Source organism: Bacillus rossius (genome assembly GCF_032445375.1).
Source record: "Bacillus rossius redtenbacheri isolate Brsri chromosome 9 unlocalized genomic scaffold, Brsri_v3 Brsri_v3_scf9_2, whole genome shotgun sequence".
Taxonomy (NCBI): Eukaryota; Metazoa; Arthropoda; class Insecta; order Phasmatodea; family Bacillidae; genus Bacillus; species Bacillus rossius.
The window spans coordinates 9,707,137-9,733,109 of record NW_026962013.1 but is presented as its reverse complement, the minus strand read 5'-3'; the positions used below and the strand labels follow the sequence as shown (position 1 = coordinate 9,733,109).

The 25,973-nt window shown below is 40.5% G+C and overlaps 1 protein-coding gene across 1 annotated transcript; it reads left to right on the top strand.

Annotated features, from left to right (window-relative positions):
* The first annotated feature begins 516 nt into the window (after positions 1-516).
* LOC134543094 (large ribosomal subunit protein eL34-like) lies at positions 517-15,598 on the top strand. The gene is made up of 4 exons (XM_063387881.1): positions 517-590; positions 726-796; positions 6,082-6,279; positions 15,452-15,598. The coding sequence occupies exons 2-4, from the start codon at positions 732-734 to the stop codon at positions 15,546-15,548; spliced, it is 360 nt and encodes a 119-aa protein (XP_063243951.1). The 5' UTR covers positions 517-590; positions 726-731; the 3' UTR covers positions 15,549-15,598.
* The last annotated feature ends 10,375 nt before the right edge of the window (positions 15,599-25,973 follow it).

Sequence of the window (25,973 nt, the reverse complement as noted above, 5' to 3'; positions counted from 1 at the left end):
GCTACTTTCTAAGTCAAGCCACCGAGTCTAGGGGACACGCTGGGGCCGATCAACCCACATACCGTTAGACGACAGAGCTAGCCTGGCGCGCTCCCGGAAAACACCCCAATTTTCACGTACAGCTCCTTAGACTCGCCGCAGGAATCGCACCCGAAACCCCGGCTGATGGCAGAGCTTACAAACCAAAAATGCTATTTCTTATGATCGGTTTTGTACAAAAATGTAATTTGACTACTTATTATTTCTACGTACTTTTCTCTGTGTAATAATTATTGACAAAATTTGTCTTTCTTTGGAGAATACACTCAATTTGGCCATGTTATAGTTTTAAAATGAACGGTAATGCTTTATGTTATTTACTTTTGTTATTTTACTGTTATTTGGGGAACCATATTACACACAATTTAGCATTTTGTCATTCCATATTATCAAACTACCATTCACTTTCATGCTAGATGTTTAATTCCGAAGTGACATTTTTACGCAAAAGAGAAAACATTTGTCCACGGATACGATATCTGTTATCCTTATGCCATAATATTTGTTCTATGATCAGTTCCTCTTTCCGGTTAAAACGTGTGTGGTGATAGGTAATGTTTTTATATTATTTATAATCTACATTACATATAGCCCAGATTGCAGTATTTATCAAATTTATATATTATTAAATTATAATTATTGCATTTGTCGTGGTATTTGTGTTTAGTTTGTCGTTTTCTTTTTAGGTGAAAATGGTCCAACGTCTAGTGTATAGGCGACGCCTGTCGTATAACACTAAAAGTAACCGAAGACGAATGTAAGTGAAATAATTCTACATTGGAGAATATTTATAATAATGTTTCTGGAAATGTAGTTTTGGACCTTGGGTATAAGTTTATTTCTTCACTTGCACATGAGGTATGGGATTAGGCAAGGTTCTGTGAATGTAAACAAACTGGCATGAAAAGCTGTTTTCAAAAATAACTACGACACGCTTGCGATTGGGATTCCTCCCGTTGGAAAGTAGGCCCCGTTCCTCATTGTTTTCCTTATTCAACCCATTCCTTTAGTGTTCGTTTCAAATACGTACTCGATACTTTTCTGACGTAGTAGCTTTTCCGTAAATAAAACAATAAAATCCGGACAATTGTTGTTTTCAGTATTTCAGATGTACCTTGTTTGACTCTGTAAACAGCGTTGTTAAATTTCCACTGATTTTGAGTTATTTCTTATTTAGGTTACATTATAAAACCTATGCATTGACACTGCTATCGCCATTTTTGCATTCATTGCATTGCCGATCATGTGTTTCTTCATGTGTAACATTGTGTTATATTTAGTTTTCGAATTTGTGTGATGTAGTAAATGGTAAATAAAATTTTTAGATATCCTTAGTCCTAACTGCGCGTACAAACGCAACTGTCAATCCTGGACAGGGATAATACATTCATTGACTAAAGTATTCTGAAACACACATAATAGACAGTATTTTTAGTATATCTAACCTAGTCAACTGTACACACTTTTTAAAAGTATTTGTAATGTAGTGCGACAATTCTTTAGTTTCCCTTTATTATGTGCTATCAAAGTTGCATGAGCGAGCGGGGAACTTCTGTGAACTTCGGAACTGTTTCAGGCCTCCAAATGGACTGGTGTGAATCTTGGGTTTCTCAAGTTGCGATGCTTAAGCACTGGCTAGATAATGTAACCTATAAACTGTGATTTCTCTGAAACCACTTGGTATTTGCAAACACAGTTATATAGCTAAATAGAGCGTAAGTCTTTAGAACTGGAAGGGAAATGCCCATTTTCTGAATTTTTTAATTTTTTTTATATGAAATGGCTACAATATATGAAAATTACCTTGCCTTTCCATCTTGTCCTTCCCCAGCTACATGTCTCAAATTGCTGCAGCATATTCCATCTGCCTCACCAATGTGGAATATGCCTTTTCTTTTCCTTTCCTTCCTGTCACCTTTAGTGTCCTATTATTCTCCTTTACTACCTGCTGCACATGCTTTCCCCAACCCATATGGCCCCGTAGGGCTATGCCCAGGTATTTATATTCCTATGCCTCTTGAATATCTTTCCCCTTCCTACAACATACTTGCTTAGCTACATTTCTTCTCCTTGTGAACCTATCTATCTATCTTTGTTTATATTAATCCATATTCCATTCGCCCTCGATCAACCCTCCAATTTTTCCAAATCATCAGTTATGTGTGCTGCTTCCCAGACGGTTTCATCTATCACGCAATCATTCATGAACAATCTCAGTCTACTTCACATTTCCTCTCCTATATTAATCATAATTAAGAATATAAATATAGTTTAAAAAACTAAAGAAACATGCTTTTAAAGATTATCAAACTAAAAAGTAAAAAATAATTTTAAAATTAAATTTATGACAATAGTATATAAGCAATACTAGTATAAATGAGAAAAAAGCTTGAGGCGCTTTGTGCCATATTTTTTGAATATTAAGCGCCCCATGCTTTTTTCTCATTTATACTAGTATTGCTTATATACTATTGTCATAAATTTAATTTTAAAATTATTTTTTACTTTTTAGTTTGATAATCTTTAAAAGCATGTTTCTTTAGTTTTTTAAACTATATTTATTTTTAACTTTTTAGTTTGATATTCTTTAAAAGCATGTTTTTTAGTTTTTTAAACTATATTTATTTTTAACTTTTTAGTTTGATATTCTTTAAAAGCATTTTTTTTTTTTTGTTTTTTAAACTATATTTATGTACAATTATTATAGGGAAATGAGTTACCGACACTACCTATTACCATCTGAGATAACTATTTGGAGTTGCAACGTCACAAAGAAATGGTAAAGTCTCTACGAATCATTTGCAGTTAGATGTATGGATATAATATTAGAATTTACCGGGGGGGGGGGGGGGGGACATTTTTTTTTTCGGCGTGGCCGGGAGTAGAACCCACGATCGCTGAATCCGAAAGCTGACGTCACAGAAGTCGCGCGCCTTAGACCGCTCGGCTAACGAACGTAATGAAATGGGTGGGACATTTTACAGTGATGAGTCACTCACTCTTAGTCGAAAGAGTTACAGACGGACAGACAAACATACAGGTGAAGCTAATATAAAGCATGTAAAAAGGGGTCCCATAACACTCCCCTATAGTACCCCTGATGTCAAATTCCTTTCTTCCCACCATTCCTTTCCCACCCCCGCCTGCTGTTTCCTATCCACCTTCTCCGTCACCCTTTTGGGTGACACTCTATTAAACTCCTTTTTGAAATCTTTAAAGTTGGCACCTACCTGCTTACCTTCATCCACCGCCTCCACCAAGTCCTCTAGCGGCCCGGCCATCTGCGTCTCACAGGAGAGACCCCTCCGTATAATCCCAACTCGTCTATTTTTCCTACCATATACCTCGCTGTTAGTTTTTCCATAACCTTTCCTGCACTACCTTTTGAAGTTTTCCTTGCAATATTAAACACGACATAATTTTCATAGGGAATATATTGCCTGGTGTTGTAAGATATAAATACAATAACTAGTGCGATGTTAGAATATTATGGTAAGGTGGTTATTTTGCCTTTATTTCGGTGTCTCCCTGTTCTCAATATTTGCCAATTTTGTTAGTAATGAAAATGTTTTGCATGTATGCTTACATGTGTTTTTTTTATCGCAACTATAAAGACGGTTTAATTTACCAATGGACCGTTGTTTTAATGTTCGCCTGCGCAGTAACGCGTGCAAGACCATGTGTGTGAGTCCCTGCTGTGCTTGCCTCGGTAATGACAGGGACCTTATCACAACCTGTCGTGTAGTGACATAACAAAGATAAGTTTTTCAATTTTCAAATTAATGTAACGTTTTTATTCAATAGAATTTGAAGAAATAGTCTTGTGGGTATGGCCATGAAATTAAGGGAAAGAGATTAAAAATGAAAAAGAATATTATATTTAGTAAACGGTAATTGAAAAACTGGCATATTTTGGAGTTTCTCCTATAAATCGTTAGCATGGTTTGTGCACATTAATGTTGGTTGAAAAAAAAGATGTACAGTATCACGAATTTCATTTGGTTAGTTATTCAAAAGTATGCACTATACAAATTCACACTTTTATCTATATCAATCAGATTAATGTAGATTTATAAATTTGTTAATCGCCAAAAAAAAATTGTCATGATCAGTCAACTGTTCTTAAATTTGGTTTGTAATGACCATGTAGAAAAAAACTTTGAATTATCTAGAAATATTTTCAAATACAGAAAATAGAAATAAATAATTATAAATGTAAAACAATTTCGGTAAATCTGTATTGTACGGATTAGCGCCAAAAAAAATCGTACAAATATGAAATAACTTTCATTGTATGCTATCTTACGTCCTCTTTTCAGAACCGCCTGCGGAGATAAAAAATTCAAATTACTTTCGGAGATATCGAATTTTTTAATAGTCATTTTTTGGCGATTTTTTTAAAAAAAATATTTAAAAATCCGAAAATACCTTCATTCTGTGCTCTTTAACTTCCTCTTTTCATTAAACTCGGCGGAGATCAGAAATTCCAAATACTTTAGGAGATATGGAATTTTTTAATTTTCATGATGTGCACTGATGCGGCGTTGAGCGGGAAGCCTACGATTCACACATCCTTCTGGACATACCCGAATACTCACGTTGGCAAGCCTTCTTTTCTTAAAATTAGCAAGAAGTAATTAAAAATACTTTAAAACACTGTGGATGGTTGGTTATATTAGGTAAGTATAGCTACATTAAAAAAACTGTAAAATCATTTTATGGTTGCTTAGCAAATAACTTTCTAATATGTAGCTATCCAGCGCTAGGAAACCATTTACATGATTTCACAGTATTTTTAATGTAGCTATCCTAACCAAATCAACCATTCACAATGTTTTGAAGTATTTATAATGTAGCTAACATAACCTAATTGACCATTAGTTTTCATGACTTGCATATTTATTTACAATAAACAAAAAAAAACAGAAGATGCACGATCGGGCGTTTGCCTCTCGTCTGTTGAAAGAAGGCTTGCCAACGTGAGTATTCGGGTGTGTCCAGAAAGATGAGTGAATTGTAGGCTTCCCGCGTTCACCATTGTTGCTTGTTTACAAGTATGATTTTTTTTTTTTCGCAACGTAGTTGAATGACTACATCACGTAAAAAGAAAATTACGTGAGTTCCTACTGTTCATCCTTTTTCCCGGTTTGTTAGGTCAGGTCAGCTACATTATAAATACTTTAAAACTAAACAACCATTTAAATTAATTTTTATTATTTTTAATGTCCGTTCAGTTTCAAAGTATTTATACTGTAGCTGACCTGACCTAATCTACCTTTGTCCCGTTTTGTTAGGTCAGGTCAGTTACATTATAAATACTTCAAACTATACAAGTAAAATTAATTGATATTATTTTTGATTTCCGTTTATTTTGAAGTATTTATCATGTAACTAACCTTACCTAATGGAAAATTTCTGTTATTTAGGCATTCACGCGCACACGGCAAAATATAAAATGGCGACGCTCGAATGATTACATAGGGCTTGTACTGCAAAATAAGAACGGCGATAACTCCAAAAGTAATTGGAATTTTTAATCTCCGCAGGCGGTTCTGAAAAGAGGACGTAAAAGAGCATATAATGAAAGTTATTTCATATTTGTACGATTTTTTTTGGCGCTAATCCGTACAATACAGATTTACCACAATTTCTTCAGTAAAATTAATAATACCTAGTAGAGATTGTTATTAGGTGTATGAATTCTAAACGCTCTGAAATTGTAGGCTTAACTGGACACCATTCCATGATACCGAAGTTAAGGAATGTGTCTCCAGGCGTATTCGGGCATGTGCATATTCTATTGAGATTCGTGTTAGTACATGGATGCAAATATGGCAGAAATGTTATATTGACATACCTCGAGGAAAATAATATCATTTACAGTTGAAAAAATTGCTTATATGTATATCAATGCTTCACAAGAAAATAACTTAATTTTAAATGCTAAAATAAAATATTTTGCCAGTTCAGACACTTTTTTTAAAAAGTCACCTACCCTCGTACCGTATATTATGCCATCCATTCCCGTGTTGTGTGGCGCAGAGTTCGGACGCCAGGAGGGAAGTTGGTTTATCAGTACCTGAAGAAGCCCAAGAAGATCCCCAGATGTGGTCAGTGCAAAGATAAGCTGAGGGGCATCCAGCCGGCTCGGCCAATGGAGAGGTCACGCATGTGCAGAAGGAAAAAGACTGTGAAGAGGGCTTACGGAGGTGTACTGTGTCACAAGTGTGTGAAAGAAAGGTTAGTTAGGGGTAGATTTTTGCTAGCTTTTAATCTGTGTGTTTAAACATCACCTTGCATTGTAATTGATCTGTAAGCTTTGTGTTGTATATTTGCAACAAATAGGTGTAAAAAAAGGTTTTTTTTATAAGTTTTTGTTGAACTTAAATTTAGGTTCTTCAACCAGTTAATCTTTAAGGTAAGATTGTGTCATCTTTAAAAATAAATTATGTTAAAGAAAAATGTTGTTTGATGGTAATTTAAAGGAATAAGAAGATGCAATGTCTTTAGATGTGAAACTATAAGGCAGACTTCTTTTTCTACGTTCATGACTAAGGACCAAAAAGTAGTTTACTGTTTTACTGTGTTTTGTTGGGTTGCTATAACATTTTGTGATTTTTTGGTTAAAATTGCTAAATTAAAAATACTTAAAAGCAGTAAGGAGATAGTAGGTTAGGTTTAGTTACCTAGTTATATTTTAAATTGGTAATTCATAATTATCTTTGTTAACATATCTAAACAAACCTAATCAACCAGCCACACTATTTAAAGATTTTGTATGCTGCTAACCTAACCAGCCATTTACACTGTTTTCAAGTGTTCTGAATATAACTAACAAACCTAGGTACTCATTCATTATAATTAGAGCCACGATTATATGGTAATGCACAATAAAACGAAATAACACCGAAAACCGCTTGAAAACACGAAATAAAACGAAATTGTGCGAAATCCGCGATATGTCACGAAAGTTCGTCTATCCTGATTATTTACGGTTTTTTTTTCCATTCTGTAAGGACAATTCACTACCTTCAGCACAAGCAAATATTTCTTACAGTAACTAGCAGCCATATATATTATATGCGACGGTGATTCATTATAGATTTTAAAATGAAGTCTCGGAATTAACGTAATACTTTCTTTAAACGGTAATCTTGTGTACCATAATAATTTAAGATGTTGATAACTATGATACAATGGCCGCCGTTCACTTTCTGTAAATACAAAAATAACAAACGTCCAAAATATGTTTTTCTAAGAATACGTTTTTAATCATTAAAATATTACACACTAAAGCGCATTGCTTTTACTGTTTATTTAAAATAAAGTACGTAGGCTACGAAAATAAAATTAACCCTGCTTAACGTAATGATTGAAAATAATAAATAGTACATGTTTATGTCGGTTTTAATTTTCACGTACGTATGTTGGTATTCGGTATGCGTTTGTATTCGCATCTATTCTCCATTGTTTTGATATTTCCAGCACGGCAAGTTTTTGCGTATTGAGAGGTTAAATTCTTCCTATGTGATTAAAAATTTTTTGATAATGCCTAAAACTAAGGTTTCTGCCAGTGACCGATCGAAAGAATTTTCCAGTGAAGGATTTTATATCAGTGATAAAATTTTAATGTGCAAATTCTGTAACTGCAGGCTAGACTACGAGAGACGCGATACGCTTGTGAAACATGTCGCGAGTGAGAAACATAAGCGTTTGAGGCAAAACTCATCTGTTAAACGACATCCTTGTCTAAGAGTCTTTAATGCCATTAATTTGCGGTTAAACCCAAGAAATTTGAGTAGGGTTAGCATAGAAGATGCAAACCTACAGAAGTCTCTGCATAACTTGCCTTCTGTTTCCCATCTTCCCATTGATACATTCATGCATGGCTATGTTGCTTTCAAAAAAATAATTGAGGATGAACTTTCATTGACAGAAACAAGCCAAATTGATGTTGCAAAGGTACTTTGCTCCCTTAAAGGGGACTACAGTGAATTTGCTCAAGCCAGTTTAAGGGCAATCTGGTTCCCAACATCAAATGTTGATGCAAAACGTTCATTTTCCAGGTACTCACTGGTAGTTAGTGACAGAAGACAACGTCTCGCTCCAGAAAATGCAGAAAATTTAACTATGATAGCATTTTAATAAAACCGTCTTGATAGTAACTTTGGAAGTGCTTAATTGTGTAATTTTGTAGTGTATGTGATTGTAATTAAGTCGTGAAATTTTTAGTAGTTATTTAAAAGTTTGAACTTATGAATTTGCAAATGAACTTAATTATCTATGAATTTGCAAATGAACTGAATTGTAATTAGATCATGAGGTTTTAGTGTTTATTAATATTTGTTTTAATAAATTTGCATGTCGTACAGAAAAGCAAGAAAATTTTGCCGTGGGTATTTTGAGCAAAAAAATAAAACCATATAACACCGAAATTTGTCTAAAAATAACACCACAAAATCTTGACTCTAATTATAATGGTAAACTACTTGAAGTATCACAGCACCATTTTAGAAAATATTTGAAAACATATCAGGAAATTAATAAAAAGCAGTTTTATTATTTTTGTTCAGTATAGATGCTATTCTTTAGTATTGCTGATTAAATGTACATCTGGTCATCTCTATGACTTGGATAAAATAAATTTTAATAACTAATATAAGTTACTGTTAAATAGCCTTTAAGAATCTTGAAATAACACCCGTTCTTGCACTTCTTTTCAGCTACCTGCTTGTACAGAGCAAGTGGTTAGGTTAAGTGCTATATTGTTTGTTGGCGGATACTTGGCTTGTTGTAGCAAACATTCTTGTTGCAACATGGTGGTGTCCTCCTCACAGCCTTAAACATCAGAGACAGAATTAGGTTATTGTATTGTGTTCATTAGCCAGTTCTGGCTGTGGTTTGAACCAGACAGGTCAACTGCACGGTGTCTGTTGGTCTAGAAAGTCACGAAAAAGTAACAAATTGACGGACTGGTGCTTATGAAATAAAACAAAGGTTTTGGAAGTCAGAAAATTCCTAGTTTGTTTTTTGACCACTTGCTTCAGTTTATACAGTGGAGTCTCGCTAATCCGAAAATCCAGCTAAGGGATCGTCCATTAATCACGTGAGGCTGGAAAGAGGGGGGGGGGGGGGGGGGAAATCACGAAATATCACAAGGGGGAGGGGGGGGGTGTAGAGAGATATCACGTGTATTTATTTTTTCACGCGATTTCTACTAAACCGAAAAGCGACGACTGACTCGCCGTAGCCAGCAAAAATATTTCATACCAAAAAAATACACGTGATTTATTGGAGGGGGGGGGGGGGTAATTCTTATACCTCACCACAAATCACTAGGGGGGAGGGGGGGGTTAAAAATTTGCTAAAAAAAACATCACGTGATTAATGGACGACCCCTAATCAAAAATAGTTTTGGGTGAAAAACTCATTAATAATTTTTTTTTTGTTTAATTTTGCAGGAACAAAATTAGGCAACAACTTGCACATTAAAAAAAATTCATTAATTAAATGAAATTACAGTACATTATGGCAAAAACACGAGTTCTCTACTTTACTGTAACACTACACAATTAAATTAAGTACAAACAATGAGCAGAATAAAATCTAGAAATTGTTGAAGAAAAGGAGTAAAATTATTTGTCATAACTGAAGAAATCAGTCAGTTTCTTTTGGTGCAGTGAACTGTTAATAACTTGAAGCTGCAATAGACATCAAATCTGTATGTGTAGCCTGGGTATTGTTTGAGGTAGTGAATTGCAAGGTCAATTGAAGCCCGGAGCTCTGGTTTCTTCTTTTGAGGCCAGATTCTTTTTTAGTCAATGCCTTGAATTTTAAACCTGTTTCGTCAGCATTGTAAATTTGTTGCGGTGAATAATTTTCTTCTGAAAGCAAATCACAAACTTGGGGGTAGGGTGGGGGAGGGAAGTGTCATCAAGCTGAAGTCATTGTCCTTGAGCCACCCGCCTGCACACTAGTACAGTACACTGTTCATTTTGTGCATAGTTTAATGTCATTCTTTTAGTGCTTTCAAAATATTAGGTAGGTTGTTTTGCATGATAACTTAACGCTTGAAGAGGTGTATGAAATTATGGGCGGGCAGACAGGGTGTTTCGTGCTTGCGAGACTGGAAAGTCTGTGCTTAAAGCCTGAGTCTTCAGGATAGATTTGTTTGTGCTGCTGCCTTTTCATTATACATTGAAAAACAATGTTTAGAAAGTAAAGTTTGCAAACATAGTGTGCTGTTTTTGTTATTTATTGTTACAAGGAAATTGATTATTCTTGCTTGTGTGTACCTGCTTTGGTTTTTATATTTATTCTTCAAATAATTATTTAGCTTTAGAAAGCCAAAGTTTTTTTTTCCAGAATTAGGTTTATTGGGAGGGAGTTTTCTTCCTTTGCGTTGATAAAAAAATGGAAGCTCGAATATCTTTTTTTTTTTTTTTTTTTGCACTTTGCAGATGCAATGTCTTTAGATGTGAAACTATAAGGCAGACTTTTTTTTCTACGTTCATGACTAAGGACCAAAAAGTAGTTTACTGTTTTACTGTGTTTTGTTGGGTTGCTATAACATTTTGTGATTTTTTGGTTAAAATTGCTAAATTAAAAATACTTAAAAGCAGTAATGAGATAGTAGGTTAGGTTTAGTTACCTAGTTATGTTTTAAATTGGTAATTCATAATTATCTTTGTTAACATATCTAAACAAACCTAATCAACCAGCCACACTATTTAAAGATTTTGTATGCTGCTAACCTAACCAGCCATTTACACTGTTTTCAAGTGTTCTGAATATAACTAACAAACCTAGTACCTCATTCATTATAATGGTAAACTACTTGAAGTATCACAGCACCATTTTAGAAAATATTTGAAAACATATCAGGAAATTAATAAAAAGCAGTTTTATTATTTTTGTAATATAAGTTACTGTTAAATTGCCTTTAAGAATCTTGAAATAACACCCGTTCTTGCACTTATTTTCAGCTACCTGCTTGTACAGAGCAAGTGGTTAGGTTAAGTGCTATATTGTTTGTTGGCGGATACTTGGCTTGTTGCAGCAAACATTCTTGTTGCAACATGGTGGTGTCCTCCTCACATCAGAGACAGAATTAGGTTATTGTATTGTGTTCATTAGCCAGTTCTGGCTGTGGTTTGAACCAGACAGGTCAACTGCACGGTGTCTGTTGGTCTAGAAAGTCTAAAAAGTAACAAATTGACGGACTGGTGCTTATGAAATAAAACAAAGGTTTTGGAAGTCAGAAAACTTAAATCCTAGTGTTTTTTTTTTCTAAGTTTGTTTTTTTGACCACTTGCTTCAGTTTATACAGTGGAGTCTCGCTAATCCGAAAATCCAGCTAATCTAAAATAGTTTTGGGTGAAAAACTCATTAATAATTTTTTTATAATTATTTTTGATTTGGTTTAATCTTGCAGGAACAAAATTAGGCAACATCTTGCACATTAAAAAAAATTCATTAACTAAATGAAATTACAGTACATTATGGCAAAAACACAGAGTTCTCTACTTTACTGTAACACTACACAATTAAATTAAGTACAAACAATGAACAGAATAAAATCTAGAAATTGTTGAAGAAAATTAGTAAAATTATTTGTCATAACTGAAGAAATCAGTCAGTTTCTTTTGGTTCAGTGAACTGTTAATAACTTGAAACTGCAATAGACATCAAATCTGTATGTGTAGCCTGGGTATTGTTTGAGGTAGTGAATTGCAAGGTCAATTGAAGCCCGGAGCTCTGGTTTCTTCTTTTGAGGCCAGATTATTTTTTAGTCAATGCCTTGAAATTTAAACCTGTTTCGTCGGCATTGTAAATTTGTTGCGGTGAATAATTTTCTTCTGAAAGCAAATCACAAACTTGGGGGTAGGGTGGGGGAGGGAAGTGTCATCAAGCTGAAGTCATTGTCCTTGAGCCACCCGCCTGCACACTAGTACAGTACACTGTTCATTTTGTGCATAGTTTAATGTCATTCTTTTAGTGCTTTCAAAATATTAGGTAGGCTGTTTTGCATGATAACTCAACGCTTGAATAGGTGTATGAAATTATGGGCGGGCCGTCAGGGTGTTTCGTGCTTGCGAGACTGGAAAGTCTGTGTATTCTTGCTTGTGTGTACCTGCTTTGGTTTTTATATTTATTCATCAAATAATTATTTAGCTTTAGAAAGCCAAAAATTTTTTTTTCCAGATATAGGGTTATTGGGAGGGAGTTTTCTTCTTTTACGTTGATAAAAAAATGGAAGCTCGAATATTTTTTTTTGCACTTTTCTTTTGAACCTCCTGCTCATCAGAGTGAAAGTGGATAGGAAAAGTGCTATAGTATTCAAAGGTGGACCTTGGCTTGTTGCTGTTAGTGTTCTGATTGCAACATGGTGGTGTCCTCCTTACAGTTGCATCCAAAATGTAATATGGTTTTTTAATACAATCTCAGTGTTGTTTAATTGATGAAGTGCTTTCGTCACGATAATTATATAATTTTAGTATTAATTCTTATATGATGTGTTGTGTAGGCCTTCTTGGTCACAAAATCACGTAAATTAATTGTTCCAATATTTGTACTCTCCACGTTTTAAAATAAGCTTGGGAGGAAAAATCGTATAGTTTTCCTATGAGGTTTAACAAAAAAAAATTATATGTAACAAAGTTCATGTACTACATGAATACATGAAAAGACAAAAGAAAAGCACTTAATTTCTGCAGTCCAGTAAAAATGTATAAATTCCATATTTATAGACCTGTTACATAATCATGGTCTTATAAACTTATAAGAAATGTAAAAAATTATTTTTTGAGTATGAATTCTTATATTACAATGGAATTATTACATACCTGGAAAAACCCACATTGGAACTTAAATATTACTTTAAACCAAACCTTTGCTACTTGTAAATAATTTTTCAAATTCTTGACTTTTGCTGTCAGCGTAAGAAATAACACTGTTTTTTCCCCACTCTGGCTGTCCATTTTTATTATTTTCGTCAACAATACCATATGGAGCTTGGAACGTAATCCCTGGATTTAACTCTGGCGTTGTGGGAAAATGTGATTTTTACAACTTTTTTGTACATTGCAATTTTGAGAAATATAACATGACGTAGAAACTGTATACAGGGAACAAAATAAAATTGGCTTATTTTCCTTTAGGTTTTAACGTACAATGGCCAACGGGGAAAATGGGACTAGTTTAAAATATGATCGTAATTTTTTTATTGTAAAGTTTTCCAATTACATAATTATTTGCTAGGCATCAAACTGTAGGAGTATAACATTGGAGACTTTATTTAATGGCATTCACCATGAATATGTAAGACTTGAATTAGATTATAATGTGGAATAACTTCCAGCCAGTGATTAACCTTAACATGATAGGCTAAATTTAAATGGGGGGGGGGGGGGGGGGAGTGTTAAATTTTTACTGTTTTCTAAGGGGTAATTTTTATAGTAAGATGTGTACTCTGGAGTCCAAAATTACTATGGATTTGGTTTTGTAATGTTGGCAGAGCTGCCAACCATTACGGATTTTCCGTAATTATTACGGATTTTAACCCCGAATTACGGAATTACGGAACATCGCTAGTTTATTACGGAAACGAGGCTTTGTGCTGCATGGTAACGGAAAAATTTACGTTTCTGCTGTGCGTGTTTCGTGAACGCTGTTTGAATACTTCGCTTGGTTGCTCAAATAACGGAACTAGTAAGTGTGCGCATGTACGATGTACTGTCGAAATAAGTAAATTAATTCTCGTGTTTTCAAATAATAATGGGATGGTATTACGTCCGTTGTACGATACAACTAGTACATATCCTCGGACTTATCGTTTGAAGGCTACTTACATCACGATAATTTTTGTACGGTACTTTGGCTAACCTGTGTTGTGTTATTTTATTTCTTGAAAGCCATTTTTTTCATCATAGTGTTTTTGTCCGGTTTTTGTCGTGTCTACAGACGTGAAATTTTTTTATGTTTTTCGATAGTGTTGTGTTCTTCAGTGCCGGTTGTAGAAATGAAGCGTGTGACAGAATAATGTGTATCTGGAAAGAAAAAAAAAAACACGCAAGTCTTCAGAACTTTCGACTTAAATATTCAAAAGAATGGCCATGCTTGTCGTTTTCAAATGTTTGGAACGCCACGGTTTTGTAATGTATGCACGTGTGACTTTTCGATTGCACATGGTGAAAGGGATGACTGTAGACGGCATATTGAATCAAAGAAACATGCAGAACATTTTAAAGCCGTGACTAGCAATAAATCTATATCTTCGTTTTTTCGCTACATCTGAAGAAACGAAAGTAACGAACGCAGTTATTGTTTACAAGTCCTTGTGTTTGTCTTGTTTGTTTACATGACATTTCTTATCGAACCAGGATAAAAGAAGCAAATAAAAAGACAGTTGTTTTAAAGTTTAACTTTGAATACATTGAATTGAAGATTCAAAATATCCAGTAAAATTATTAATATTTCTTACATATTCAGATGATTGTATTGTTCAAATAGATTTTTTTATGTATTAATTTGCATTGTATTCATATTTTTCTTTTTCTTTTGCATATTATTGTCGTTGTTTTATCTTGTGAGTGTGTTATAATGCCCCAGGAAAAATTTATCGTGCATGATTTACACGTACTTTTTTCATATACCTAATTGCCATTACTGATGGGTGTGATTTGAGGTTGGCAGCTCTGTGTTGGTTACAGCTGAAAAAGTCTGCCTTCAGAAATAGCTGATAGCCAGGATCAATCGTGGCAGTTTCCTGTCATCTAGAAGGATTTTCGTTAACACGCAGAGCTAATAACGGTGCTCTCAAAAATTAGTATTCAGTGAAGCATAACTTGGGCAATATGAGGGTCTGGAATTGGTCGTCTTTCAAAATGTGGGTGAGTGGGTGGATCCATTATGGGGTCTTGCTTATTGTCTTCACTTGGAATGTTTTAGTCATCAGATAAATCTGTATACAGTTTTACCTGTCTAGTAAATGTTAAAATGTAATTTTTTTTTATTTACCTTCTTGACAAAAATTATATTTGTAATTTTATTGTATAATTTTATTCCCTAAATGTCTACCTACTGAAATTTATTCATGCCTTTTTTTTTATTAAAGCTAATAACTTACATGTATGAAAGCAAAGAAAATTAAGTACATCTTATTAAAACTTAGTTTTACATGACTTATGCTTTTTTTTTGTGTGGCTAGAGGTGGTATAGGCCATTTATTGATGAAGTATTAATGTATATGTTTGGAAAGTATCCTCTATTTAAATTAATTAAATTTCATGACAATTTGTTACAAATTTTTTTACTGCGTGGGCCTTAGGTAAAAATGTGTTTTTGTTGTAAAGAATCCATAGTTATTTATTTTTAATCTGTGGCTGCTAAACACTGAAATTTTTCTTTATAGGATTGTTCGTGCATTCCTCATTGAAGAACAGAAGATAGTGGTTAAAGTTTTAAAAGCACAGCAAGCATCAGTGAAGGCGAAGAAGGCTGAAAAATAAAACTTGTTAATATGTTTGTAAAGTAAAATAAAAATGTGATCTTCAGATTATTTTCTATGTCTGCCGACGTAATTTTACGTCGCCATGATCTTTGTTGAAATTGCTAGCAACGTAATATTAAATCGTCTAATTTCAACACAGAAATGAGAAATTTAAATTAATAAAACAACCACGTTCTTCAGATCTTTTCTAGGTGTTGTACTTCACTATTTATATGTTTGCAGAATGTTGTTTATAAATAAATAATATAGTTTTTTTGCTTTTTAGCATCTGGACTGGTGCCTCGAAGCTTTATTCTATTGGCACATGTTAGTTATATTTCCTAGTTTACACTTCTCAATCTAGGTTGCACTACTGCACTTCGTTTTTGGTTTTGGTTAGTCTTTCACTCCATAGCATGAGTTAGTGTTTGAGTAATCCATAGCATACATATTTTAGCCACTTTTAGCTCTGTTGAAAAGGCAGGCAGGTGAATGTTACAAATGCTGCCGTTTTGGTTTGTTTGTGCAGGATGAAATAGCCAATCATCCCAAGGAGATTGTCAGGCACAGGAAAGTTCATTATCTGAGCTATTTTTTTGGGGTTCATCGCTTAACTTACATTCAACACTAAAAACTCAAAAAAGTGTATCTCTTGCCTAGCCTAGCTGAACTTGGGATTTATACAAAACCAACGTGACATGTTCAATATGTTCTTCAAAATTCTCTGAGTACACACACATATCCAAGCATGAAATGACATTTAAACTGGTACTCTTATAGCACTTTCTGAATTGCATGTGAAAGGCACTGTGCCTTGAAGTTTACTTAGTAATGCACTTGGAGCTGCTCATAGACGCTCCAAGGAGTCACTAAACCGGTACAATAAATACTATTTTCAGCCAGCTCACATTAGTGAAAAGTTGCATTCAAATCTAGAATAGTACAACAACTTGCTTGCCCCAAGTATTTGAATATATTTTCCTCCAGGATGGAATAAAACCACCTTAATCCTGGCATTAAACTGCTGATAATCCAGTACTGACCTGAATTTTCCTTCTGTTTTTTTATTCACAAGGAATGCCAGTGAAGCATACACCGAGATTGAGGACATTCCTTGTTACTCCAGGTATTATGATTTCCCTGAAGGCTTGTAATTTGGGAGGAGAGCACTGAATACACACTGCCCAATTCTTGTAGTCACCGCATTGGAAAATTCTTCCAAACTCATACTCTTAGCTTGTTTCGCCTCTTTAAACTCAATAGCTCTACCATTTATTCTGAACACATTTCCTTTTATCCCCACTTGGGGGAAAGTTTACCTTATGCCTGTGAACAAACAGAAAACTCAACTTCCGTGCCTTGGTCATAAGGAAGTCCTGTCCCAAAATTATGTCAATAAACAAGTTAGGAAAAATCTAGAGTTTCCACCACTCACACTCAAATTTAACATGGTTAGTCACACCCATCTTAACTTTAAAACTTTAGCCATCGGCTACCTGCACCTCGGATCCGGGTACCTCCATCATGCTCTCTATCATGGATTTCATTTGGGTCATGCATAAAATATTGCTAAATGGCAAATCTGGTGGTAGCCCCAGTGTCTTCTTAACATAAACTCTACTTATATCTTATTCACGAAACCTTTCACCCGAAATCCCTTACTACTTGTTAATGTCGTTTACTGTTTCCTTTGTTTTAGTTTCGCATAAGGTGCCCTGCACCAAAGCTCTATTTTCGAGATATATCCCCGATATTTCCGCAGTTAAAAGACAACTGTGTCCATTCTCCCTACTGTTGCCACTGGTACCCGACCTCTTGGCTAAACCCAATTGCTTTTTTTTTATTACTGTTATGTTTGGCCCCAGCCTCGCTGAAAGAGCAGCTTAGGGTATTTAGGCTCCATTAATGCTGGTAACTTTTTTTTGTGGGGACAGCTTACCTCAATTTACTTCCCTAACTTCAGCGCTTAAAATCCCTCATAAGTGCCCCATTTTCACCAATCTTGATAATATCAACCTAGGGAGTCTGGTTTTACAAACCTAAGTTAGTGTAAAATATTTCTCTACTAGGACAAATTAATGTGTCCTTTTTTTTTGCCCACAATTAAAACAAGTACGCTTGCTTCTATGCCTGGGGTTCTAAAGAGATGCCCTCTTTTGGTAATCCTGGGAACCGCATCTTAAAACTTAAAACTGGCAAAACTCTGATTGTCAATTTATAATGCCCAAATCATACACACCTATGCTGCCAGGGCGATTCACATATTATTTACGCACTCCTGGGTTCATATTTTCTGTCATTTTCTTTTCAGATAACCTTACTGTGAAAATCTGGCCATGGTTCAAAAGCACTCTGCACAAACTCAACCATGATCTTGTCTTATCCCTGGTTGCGGGACAAGGCAGTGGTGGGTCTCAGGTGGGGGTAAAACCCCTCTGGGCCTAGAGCGCTCACACGTCGCTGAAGAGCTTTTGCTGCCCTCTTGCTGGGCATGGAGAGGAGGAGGTAGAGCTCTTAAAAGTTCATGTGACATTGTCTACATTATAGACTAATCCTGACCGCAGCTATGCTTGACAAACATATAGCCATATATAGATTCGAAATGTAATGTCCTTCCCCTTTTTTTGTAACATAATTGGTCTTTCCGATGAATATTACATCCAGGTTAACTGAATTACCGACTTGCCGAACATATCATTAATTGGATTTTCGCACTAAATTTGAATCGCAAATGTCTGCCGTCACCACATTGTTGCGTACCCGTCTCCGTAGAATATGTGGAGACGTGGCGGACGTCTCTCGGCTGTTTTCTGGTATTGCCCGGCGCCAGCTCTCTCGCGTAGAGCAGCCTCCTGCGGGGAGGCAGGGGTGGACCGTCCGGCCCGTGTAGCTGCCGAGGGATGTCTCGCGCGCTGGAGAATTGTGCGGTGCAGGCTAGTTATGTTAGTCCACGTGTTTTGGCCCGCAGACACGCCAAATTAAAACAACACTCACGCACACGGTAAAGAACATGATAAAAGAGATGAAAACACACTATACAATATAAAACAAAAGCGATACTAGCGGCGAGTTTATGGAGCGTCTCGTGGCCACGTCTAGCCTCGAAGGTGGCTCGCACGGGACTGGAGACCAGGACGCCGGCGCACTGCTCTCGTACGCACGGAGCGGAAGTGACGTCATTCCCAAAGCCGCGGCGCACTGCGGACAGGGCTGTGATCCTGGCTTTAACCAAGAGGCACGGAGGTATGACATCAGACGCACCCCTACCCCCCCCCCAGATAAGCCCGGGTCTAGGCCGTCCGTGCTTCCACCCGAGGCAGCAGGATAGGGACGCCCTCTCCCACGTACTCGCCGGGTCGTCGTACACAAGTGTGTCCAGCTCCGAGCCTGTGACATAGTCTGCCAAGAAGCATGGGGCTCGGCGGCGGCGTCGGTTGCATCTCGGGGTCGTCTCAGCTGGCTCCTCGACTGTGGCTCGGAACTCTGCATCGGCGAGGGAGGCACCATGTCCCCATCCACCTCAGGTGGGGGAGAGTGGCTCAGCTGCCTCCTCCTTGTCCGGCTCGGTCACCAGAGGTTGTTCGTCCGCCGCATCGGCGCCTGCCTCGGGCATCCCGGTGACGTCACATCTGTGTCAGCGTCGTGCGTCTCCGACGGCGTTGCCACTGACTTGTGGCCGAGCTTCCTGCTGTTTCCAGGGTCGCTGTTTCTGGGCTGGGGGTGGCATGGAACATGCCCCGCATGCCTCGGGGCGTGATCGAGTCGTCTGAAGTAGGCGTTTCGTCCACTTCTACTAGGGTGACATCTTCAGAGACCAAATTTTCTCCTGGGAATGTTGTTCTCAGTATAATGTCATGGTGCACTTTTCGCACCCGCCGTCCACCCAGGCGGACTAGGTAGGTGCTCCTACTTAGCCGTTTAAGGATCGGGTGTGGTCCCGACCATCTGGGGCTGTAGTTCTTCGGCGCGCTGGACAGAGGCTGTGTGCGCACGTATACCAGTTCTTTAGGTTGGAGTTCCAGTGGCATTCGGGTCGTCTGCGGTGTTATCTGGCTATTATAGGCCCTATATGGTGTTTGCGTGCTGTTGTGATTTCTGCCTCTCGCCGTTGACAGCGCTCCTCTGGGTCTTCTTCTTCATCGGCTACCCCGTGGGCTGTCCATTCTCCTGGCAAGGGCAAATTATGGCCTCGGACCATTTCCGCCGGGGTCATTCCTGTGGCTGCATTGGTTCTGCGACGGATGCAAAACAGAGCCTCTGCAAAATGGTTGTCCCACTTGTATGGTCGCTACCCAGCCTTATGCGCATCTGGACTTTCAACTCTTGCTTTCGCCTCTCCGTCGGGTTGGCTCGGGGGTGGTAGGCAGGAGTGGTCCGTTGTTCGAATGCTACAAGTTGCACATCTCCCGCCACTGCCGCCCGACGAATCGGCTGGAGTTGTCCGTCAGCAGGTATCTCGGGTAGCCCCAACGCGGGAAGAATTTTGTTTGCAATATTGTCCCAATGGTGTTGGCCGGAACGTTGCTGGTGTGGTAAGCTTCTACCCAGCGGGTGAAGAGATCGGTCACTACCACCAGGAATCTCTTGCCCCGGGCTGTGCGGGGATATGGCCACATGACGTCCAGCGCAATAGACTGGAAAGGGGTAGTGGGAATGCGAGGTTGTTGTTGCTCCGTCCCGTCGCTCCGCCACACTTTTCGCTTTTGACACGTCTCACAAGTCCTCACATACTCCCACACGTCCCGGGCCATGCCGGGCCAGTGGTAGTGTTGACCGACCGCCCGCCGTGTTTGGTCCGCCCCAGGGTGTCCGGCCAGGTCATGATCATGCATAAAGCGCAACGCTTCACGTGCCTCCGGTGGGACATAGGTGCGCCACTCCTGAACAGGTCCCATTCCTCGTGTGTAGAGCACGCCATCCCTCGTAGTCCATGGTTCCGCTCTTTGCTTCGCGCGTCTGCGCTCAGCGTCCTGAGAGGTGCGTTGTGCATCGTGCACCCGTCGTTTCAGCTCGACCAAGTCCTAAGGAGGCGGGTCGTCGTCCACACCTAGAGCAAGCAGGCGGCAGGTTGGTTCCCTTGGGTGGTGGTGATCCATCTCACGGCCAGGTGGCAGTATCTCGTCCCAAGATACCTCGACCTCCAGGCACGATCCCTCATCAGGGTCCCGTGACAGGGCATTCGGCAGCTCGTTTTCTACTCCTGGGACGTGCTCCACAACTAAGTCGAACGACTGGAGAAACAGCGCCTACCTCACGAGTTTGCTTTTCCGCCCCTGGAGGGTCCGCAACCATGTAAGGCATTGGTTGTCAGTGCGCAATACAAATTGCCTACCCTCGAGGTGGGGACGGTACTTCCTCAGTGCCCATACCACTGCCGACACTCCTGTTCATTGCTGTGGTAGTTTCGTTCAGCGTGGCCGAACTTCGCACTGGCGTAGTCGATTATGCACCTGTTCCCATTTTTTGTCACGTTGGTAAAGCACCGGTCCACCCCCTCGGCGCTCGCATCCATCTGAACGTACAGCGTCCTCTCGGAGTTTATCCGTGACAGAGTGTGGCATCGGATAAAAGCCGCCTTCAAGCTGTCCAGCGCCTTCTGTGCAGCCGGTGTCTAGTGGTAGCACATTTGTGGTGACAAAAGATCTGTCAGGGGGGCAATGAGCATGGAGAACTGCGGGATATAGTTCCGCAGCCAGTTGGCGAGGCCCAAGAGCTTCTGCAACTGCTTGCAGGATCTAGGGGGTTCAGCTTCTGCAATTTTCGCCAGGTGCATCGGGTCCGGCAGATTATCCTCAGCATCCACCACATGCCCCAAAAACTCCACCTCTCTCCGTCCAATGTGACACTTCGGTGTGGCACAGGTCAGTTGGTGTGTCTCGAGCCGCTCCAGGACCAGGGACAGGTGCCGCACATGGTCCTCCCAGGTCTTGGAGTACACGATCACGTTGTAATGCCTACAGGCATAAGGATGGGGTGAGATGCCATAGCATGGCAAGGATTGTGAACGGGTATTTGTAACACAACAGCAAATTTTAACAATAGTTAAATTTTAATAAAACTTAACAAAAATAAATAACAAGGTAATCATTTACGTAAAACAAATAAACCAAGTGCTTAACACACACAGAAAAGAGAACGAGCCATTATCAAGGCTACAAAAAAAGGTGAGATTTTACGCCGGCGCATCGTCGTACAAAACATGCGCGGTAGATGCATTGAAACTACCAAATTACAAGGTTGTCAAAATGCAAAGAAAACCCACTGCCTTATGCGCATTACGTGCATTACAAAAAGTAAGTTACATTATCTTAAAATGAATAATTACGTTACGTTTTACGTACGTCGGCGACTCAGGGGAGAACAGTTACAAACAAGTGAAGTTAAATCATTTTACATGAAAACCAAAAGTAATTTTCCAGGTGGCGGTCGAAAGGGTATTTAGACAAAACACACAAAATTCAATAAACGTTTACATTATGGCAAGGGCCACCGCCTTACTCCAACTTATATTTTCTTTCCCCCGAGGTCGCGCACGTCTTACAAAGTTAAAGTCTAACTGACTGACTACATGCTGGCTAACAACCACTCGAGCTCTCACAAGAGACTAAACGAGGTCTGGCAAGCTAGTTGATGCTAGGAGAACAAGAACAAGAACAAGACCGAATAAATCGGAAACTACTGCTTTTATAACATATGTGCCGCGCAGCGCGCATACGCCGAACGGAGGAGCTGAGGGGAGGCGAGAAACAAACAGGCATACACTAGGAGTGGGAAGGAAGGAGGGGACGACGAGCCACCGCCCGCGCAGACGCGCGGAGTTTGAAAGAAGCAGTGAACCTAACGCTTCAACGTAGTCGAGGTAGGCTGTCACAAACTGGCCAATGTACCCTTCCAGTATGCGGGCCATCATAGCTTGAAATGTGGCCGGCGCGCACTTGAGCCCGAAGAGCATGGCACAGAACTGAAAGCGTCTACCATCGGGCACCGTGAACGCAGTATTTTCTCTGTCACCTGGGTATTATATTGGCACCTGCCAATAGCCCGAACGTAAGTCAAGGGTCGTGAACACTCGTGTATTGCCCAGGCCTGCCAAGGCCTCGTCCACACTGATCTGCGGTGGTGGAGAACTGATGGTGACACTATTCAGGAGACGGAAGTCCACACAGAAGCGCATGGTCCCATCCTTCTTGGCAGCTAGGACAATCCGTGAGTTGTATGCGCTGTTGAAGGGTTCAATGACACCATCTCGCAACATTTCGTGCACTTCCTCATGTATCACCCGTTGCTCGCAGAAACCATATCCCCTGGGGGCCTCATACACTGGTTGGTCGTGCATAGTGGGGATTCGGTGTTCTGTAACCGTTGTGCGCCTGAGTGGGTCGGCAGTGGCGAAGACGCTCTGCCTTTCCCTTATGAGCCGCCTAAACGCATCCTGATACTCTGGGGGTACATCATTGTCCACATCTTCTAACTTCGTGGGCTCTCTCGGGGGAGGTGGTGCTCTACCTAGTGCATACACTGCCAGGCGCTCATGTTTTCCGACAATCACAAGCCCAGAGGCTGGTGCTATCACTATGTCATGCTCCACCAACCAAGGCTGTCCGAGCACTAGGTCCTCCCTGAGTCCCTCTACTACAACTGCTGCCGTCTGTGTAACCATATCCCTCACACTCACTGTTATGTTGGCGTCCCCGATGTCTGTCCCGACTCCGGTGCTTGTGGCCAGGCACAGTGCGCAGCGTCTCGGTGTGACGTCCGCTGGCGGGTACCAAGTGTTGGGCCACAAACACGTGTCTCGCACCTGTATCTACGAGAGCAGCCGTCGGTCTCCCGTTCAGAGTGACAGGTACCCGCATCAGCCGGTCGTCTGGGTTGGTGAGCTGCCCCAGTGTTATGTGTGTCTCGGCCGTGGCTTCGGGAAGGGGGATAGGTGGTGTGGGGGGCAGAACTGTTGGTCCTACACCCCCTGCTGCCCGTTTCCCGCTGGTTGTTGGTGTTGTTGTCGTCGTCTTGGGCAGTCCTAATGCAAATGGAACGTGTCCTGCGGACATCCAAGGCGACACTGGGGTGGTCGCACATATTCTTCAACAGACCCGTTGCAATACGGCCTGAGGATGGGTTGTAATTCTTCCCGCACTAACACGGTCACGTCCGGCAACGCCTGCTTCGGTGCCTCCCCTTGGGCTATGCGACAATAAAGCTGCAACTTGCCCGCCAGGAATCTCTCCACCGATTCCGTGTCCCTCTGCGCCTCGCCGTAGAAACGGGCCTTGCAGCTCAAGACAGCCTGGCGGTCTTCAAATCGCTGCATGAGAGGCGTGGCGAACTCCCGCCACTGCATATCGTATCGCCCCCATAGAGTCCACCACTCACTAGCTCGCCCACGCAACTGTTCGCTCGTGCATTGTGTCCACTCCTCTGCTTGTACACTGCACTGTAACATACACCTCTCACACCATCGCACAAACTCCCGTGGGTTTTCGTGCACAAGCCCGTTAAATTCCGGCAACACTTTACGCCCGGCCCTTGTGGCAACCCGCACCGCATACGCGACTGGCGGTGCTGCTGAGTTCGTAGGCGTGTCCCAGTCAATTAAGTTCGGCGACAATGGATTCTGGTTCAGTATATCGACCCGACGCGGTTGACCGAGCAGCATCTACACTCGTCACATCCCCCTTTTTCCCGGTACACGGCACTCGCTGTGTTCGAGGCTACCCTATGCATCTGCTCTGATGATGTATCCCTGTCCCACAACAACACACCCTCAGCAGTTTCTGTCTTTACCTCACTGCGCCTCAGTGGCGCGCACGTGCACGTGTTCCGACACTGCCACTCTCCTGTCACAAGGTTCATGCCTTTCGGTAGATGACACATCGCGCACGTAACTGTCAAACTGCGCGGCAGCATTGTTTACAAACACGGGGCCACGCGGCCGCTCCGTCTGCGCAGCCTGCCCGCGCAGGCTATCACCGTGCCCGCCCGAACACTGCCGACGCAACACGAAGATCACCGATGGCAAAATGGCGAAAGGGAGGAAAAGGAGGGGGTACCACGGTGTGTTATCACGTGGAAGGGGGAGGGGTGACCCGACGGGAAATATAATCCGGTTGCGGGACGGGAGACGGCGATGCGTTATCAGCTGAACCATGAAACTGATAGGTGTTGGATACGTGGGAATGGAATGGTTGCATCCTTGCCTTGATGAGATCAGACATACAGTCTAGGTGGATATGTGAATCCAACCATTGTCCCAGGTGGATTTTCACGCTGTCTGATCACTCACTGTACACTCTTTTCCCGCCCTGCACGCGCTGTCTTGTGGACTTGATGTTCACCACACGTACAGGCGCCAAATGTCGTGTACCCATCTCCGTAGAATACGTGGAGACGTGGCGGACATCTCTCGGCCATTTCCTGGTATTACCCGGCGCCAGCTCTCTCGCGTAGAGCAGCCTCCTGCGGGGTGGCAGGGGTGGACCGTCCGGCCCGTGTAGCTGCCGAGGGATATCTCGCGCGCTGGAGAAATGTGCGGTGCAGGCTAGTTATGTTAGTCCACGTGTTTTGGCCCGCGGACATGCCAGATACAAAACAACACTCACACACACTGTAAAGAACACGATAAAAGAGATGATAACACACTATAGAATATAAAACAAAAGCGATACTAGCGGCGAGTTTATGGAGCGTCTCGCGGCCGCGTCTAGCCTCGAAGGTGGCTCGCACGGGACTGGAGACCAGGACGCCGGCGCACTGCTCTCGCGCACACAGAGCGGAAGTGACGTCATTCCCAAAGCCGCGGCGCGCTGCGGACAGGGCTGTGATCCGGGCTTTAACCCAGAGCCACGGAGGTACGACGTCAACGTGTAGAGTCGAAATTGTTTTTCTCAGCTTTTTACTTCATGAAAGACAATATTTAACGTATGGTAAACTACAAGGATGTTTAGCGCCCTTGCTGTTCAACAACATAATTAATGACCTTGCAAGGAATGTGATATCAAGTCATATTATTTATTTTATTACTAATCTTATAAATCTTCATACTACTCGTTCTTGATAGGTTAAATGACATTGTTAATACGTCTTTGCATGAAGATCAAGAATAGTTTGTTACAAATGGTTTTATGTTAAATATCAATAAAACCCAAACTTTACTAACGTATTGTCCCACTGTGAATTGTTTTAGAGGGATTTCTCCTATTCTGACTTGATCATAGTCACGGGCATTTTAATTAAGGCCAGTGGCTGCGGTGACTGTTAATGAGGTTTGTTGTCTGCTCCGTGCGTGGTGTACTCGCCCGGAGTGGCTACGACGCACTTATTACATGTCGGGTAATTAGTAATTTCGTACTAATGGCTTTTCCCTTAATTGAATTATGGGTTCGAGCCTCCGGGGTACCGTACCTTTAAATTTCATTATGTCTATTGGGGTCACGCCCAAGGCGCT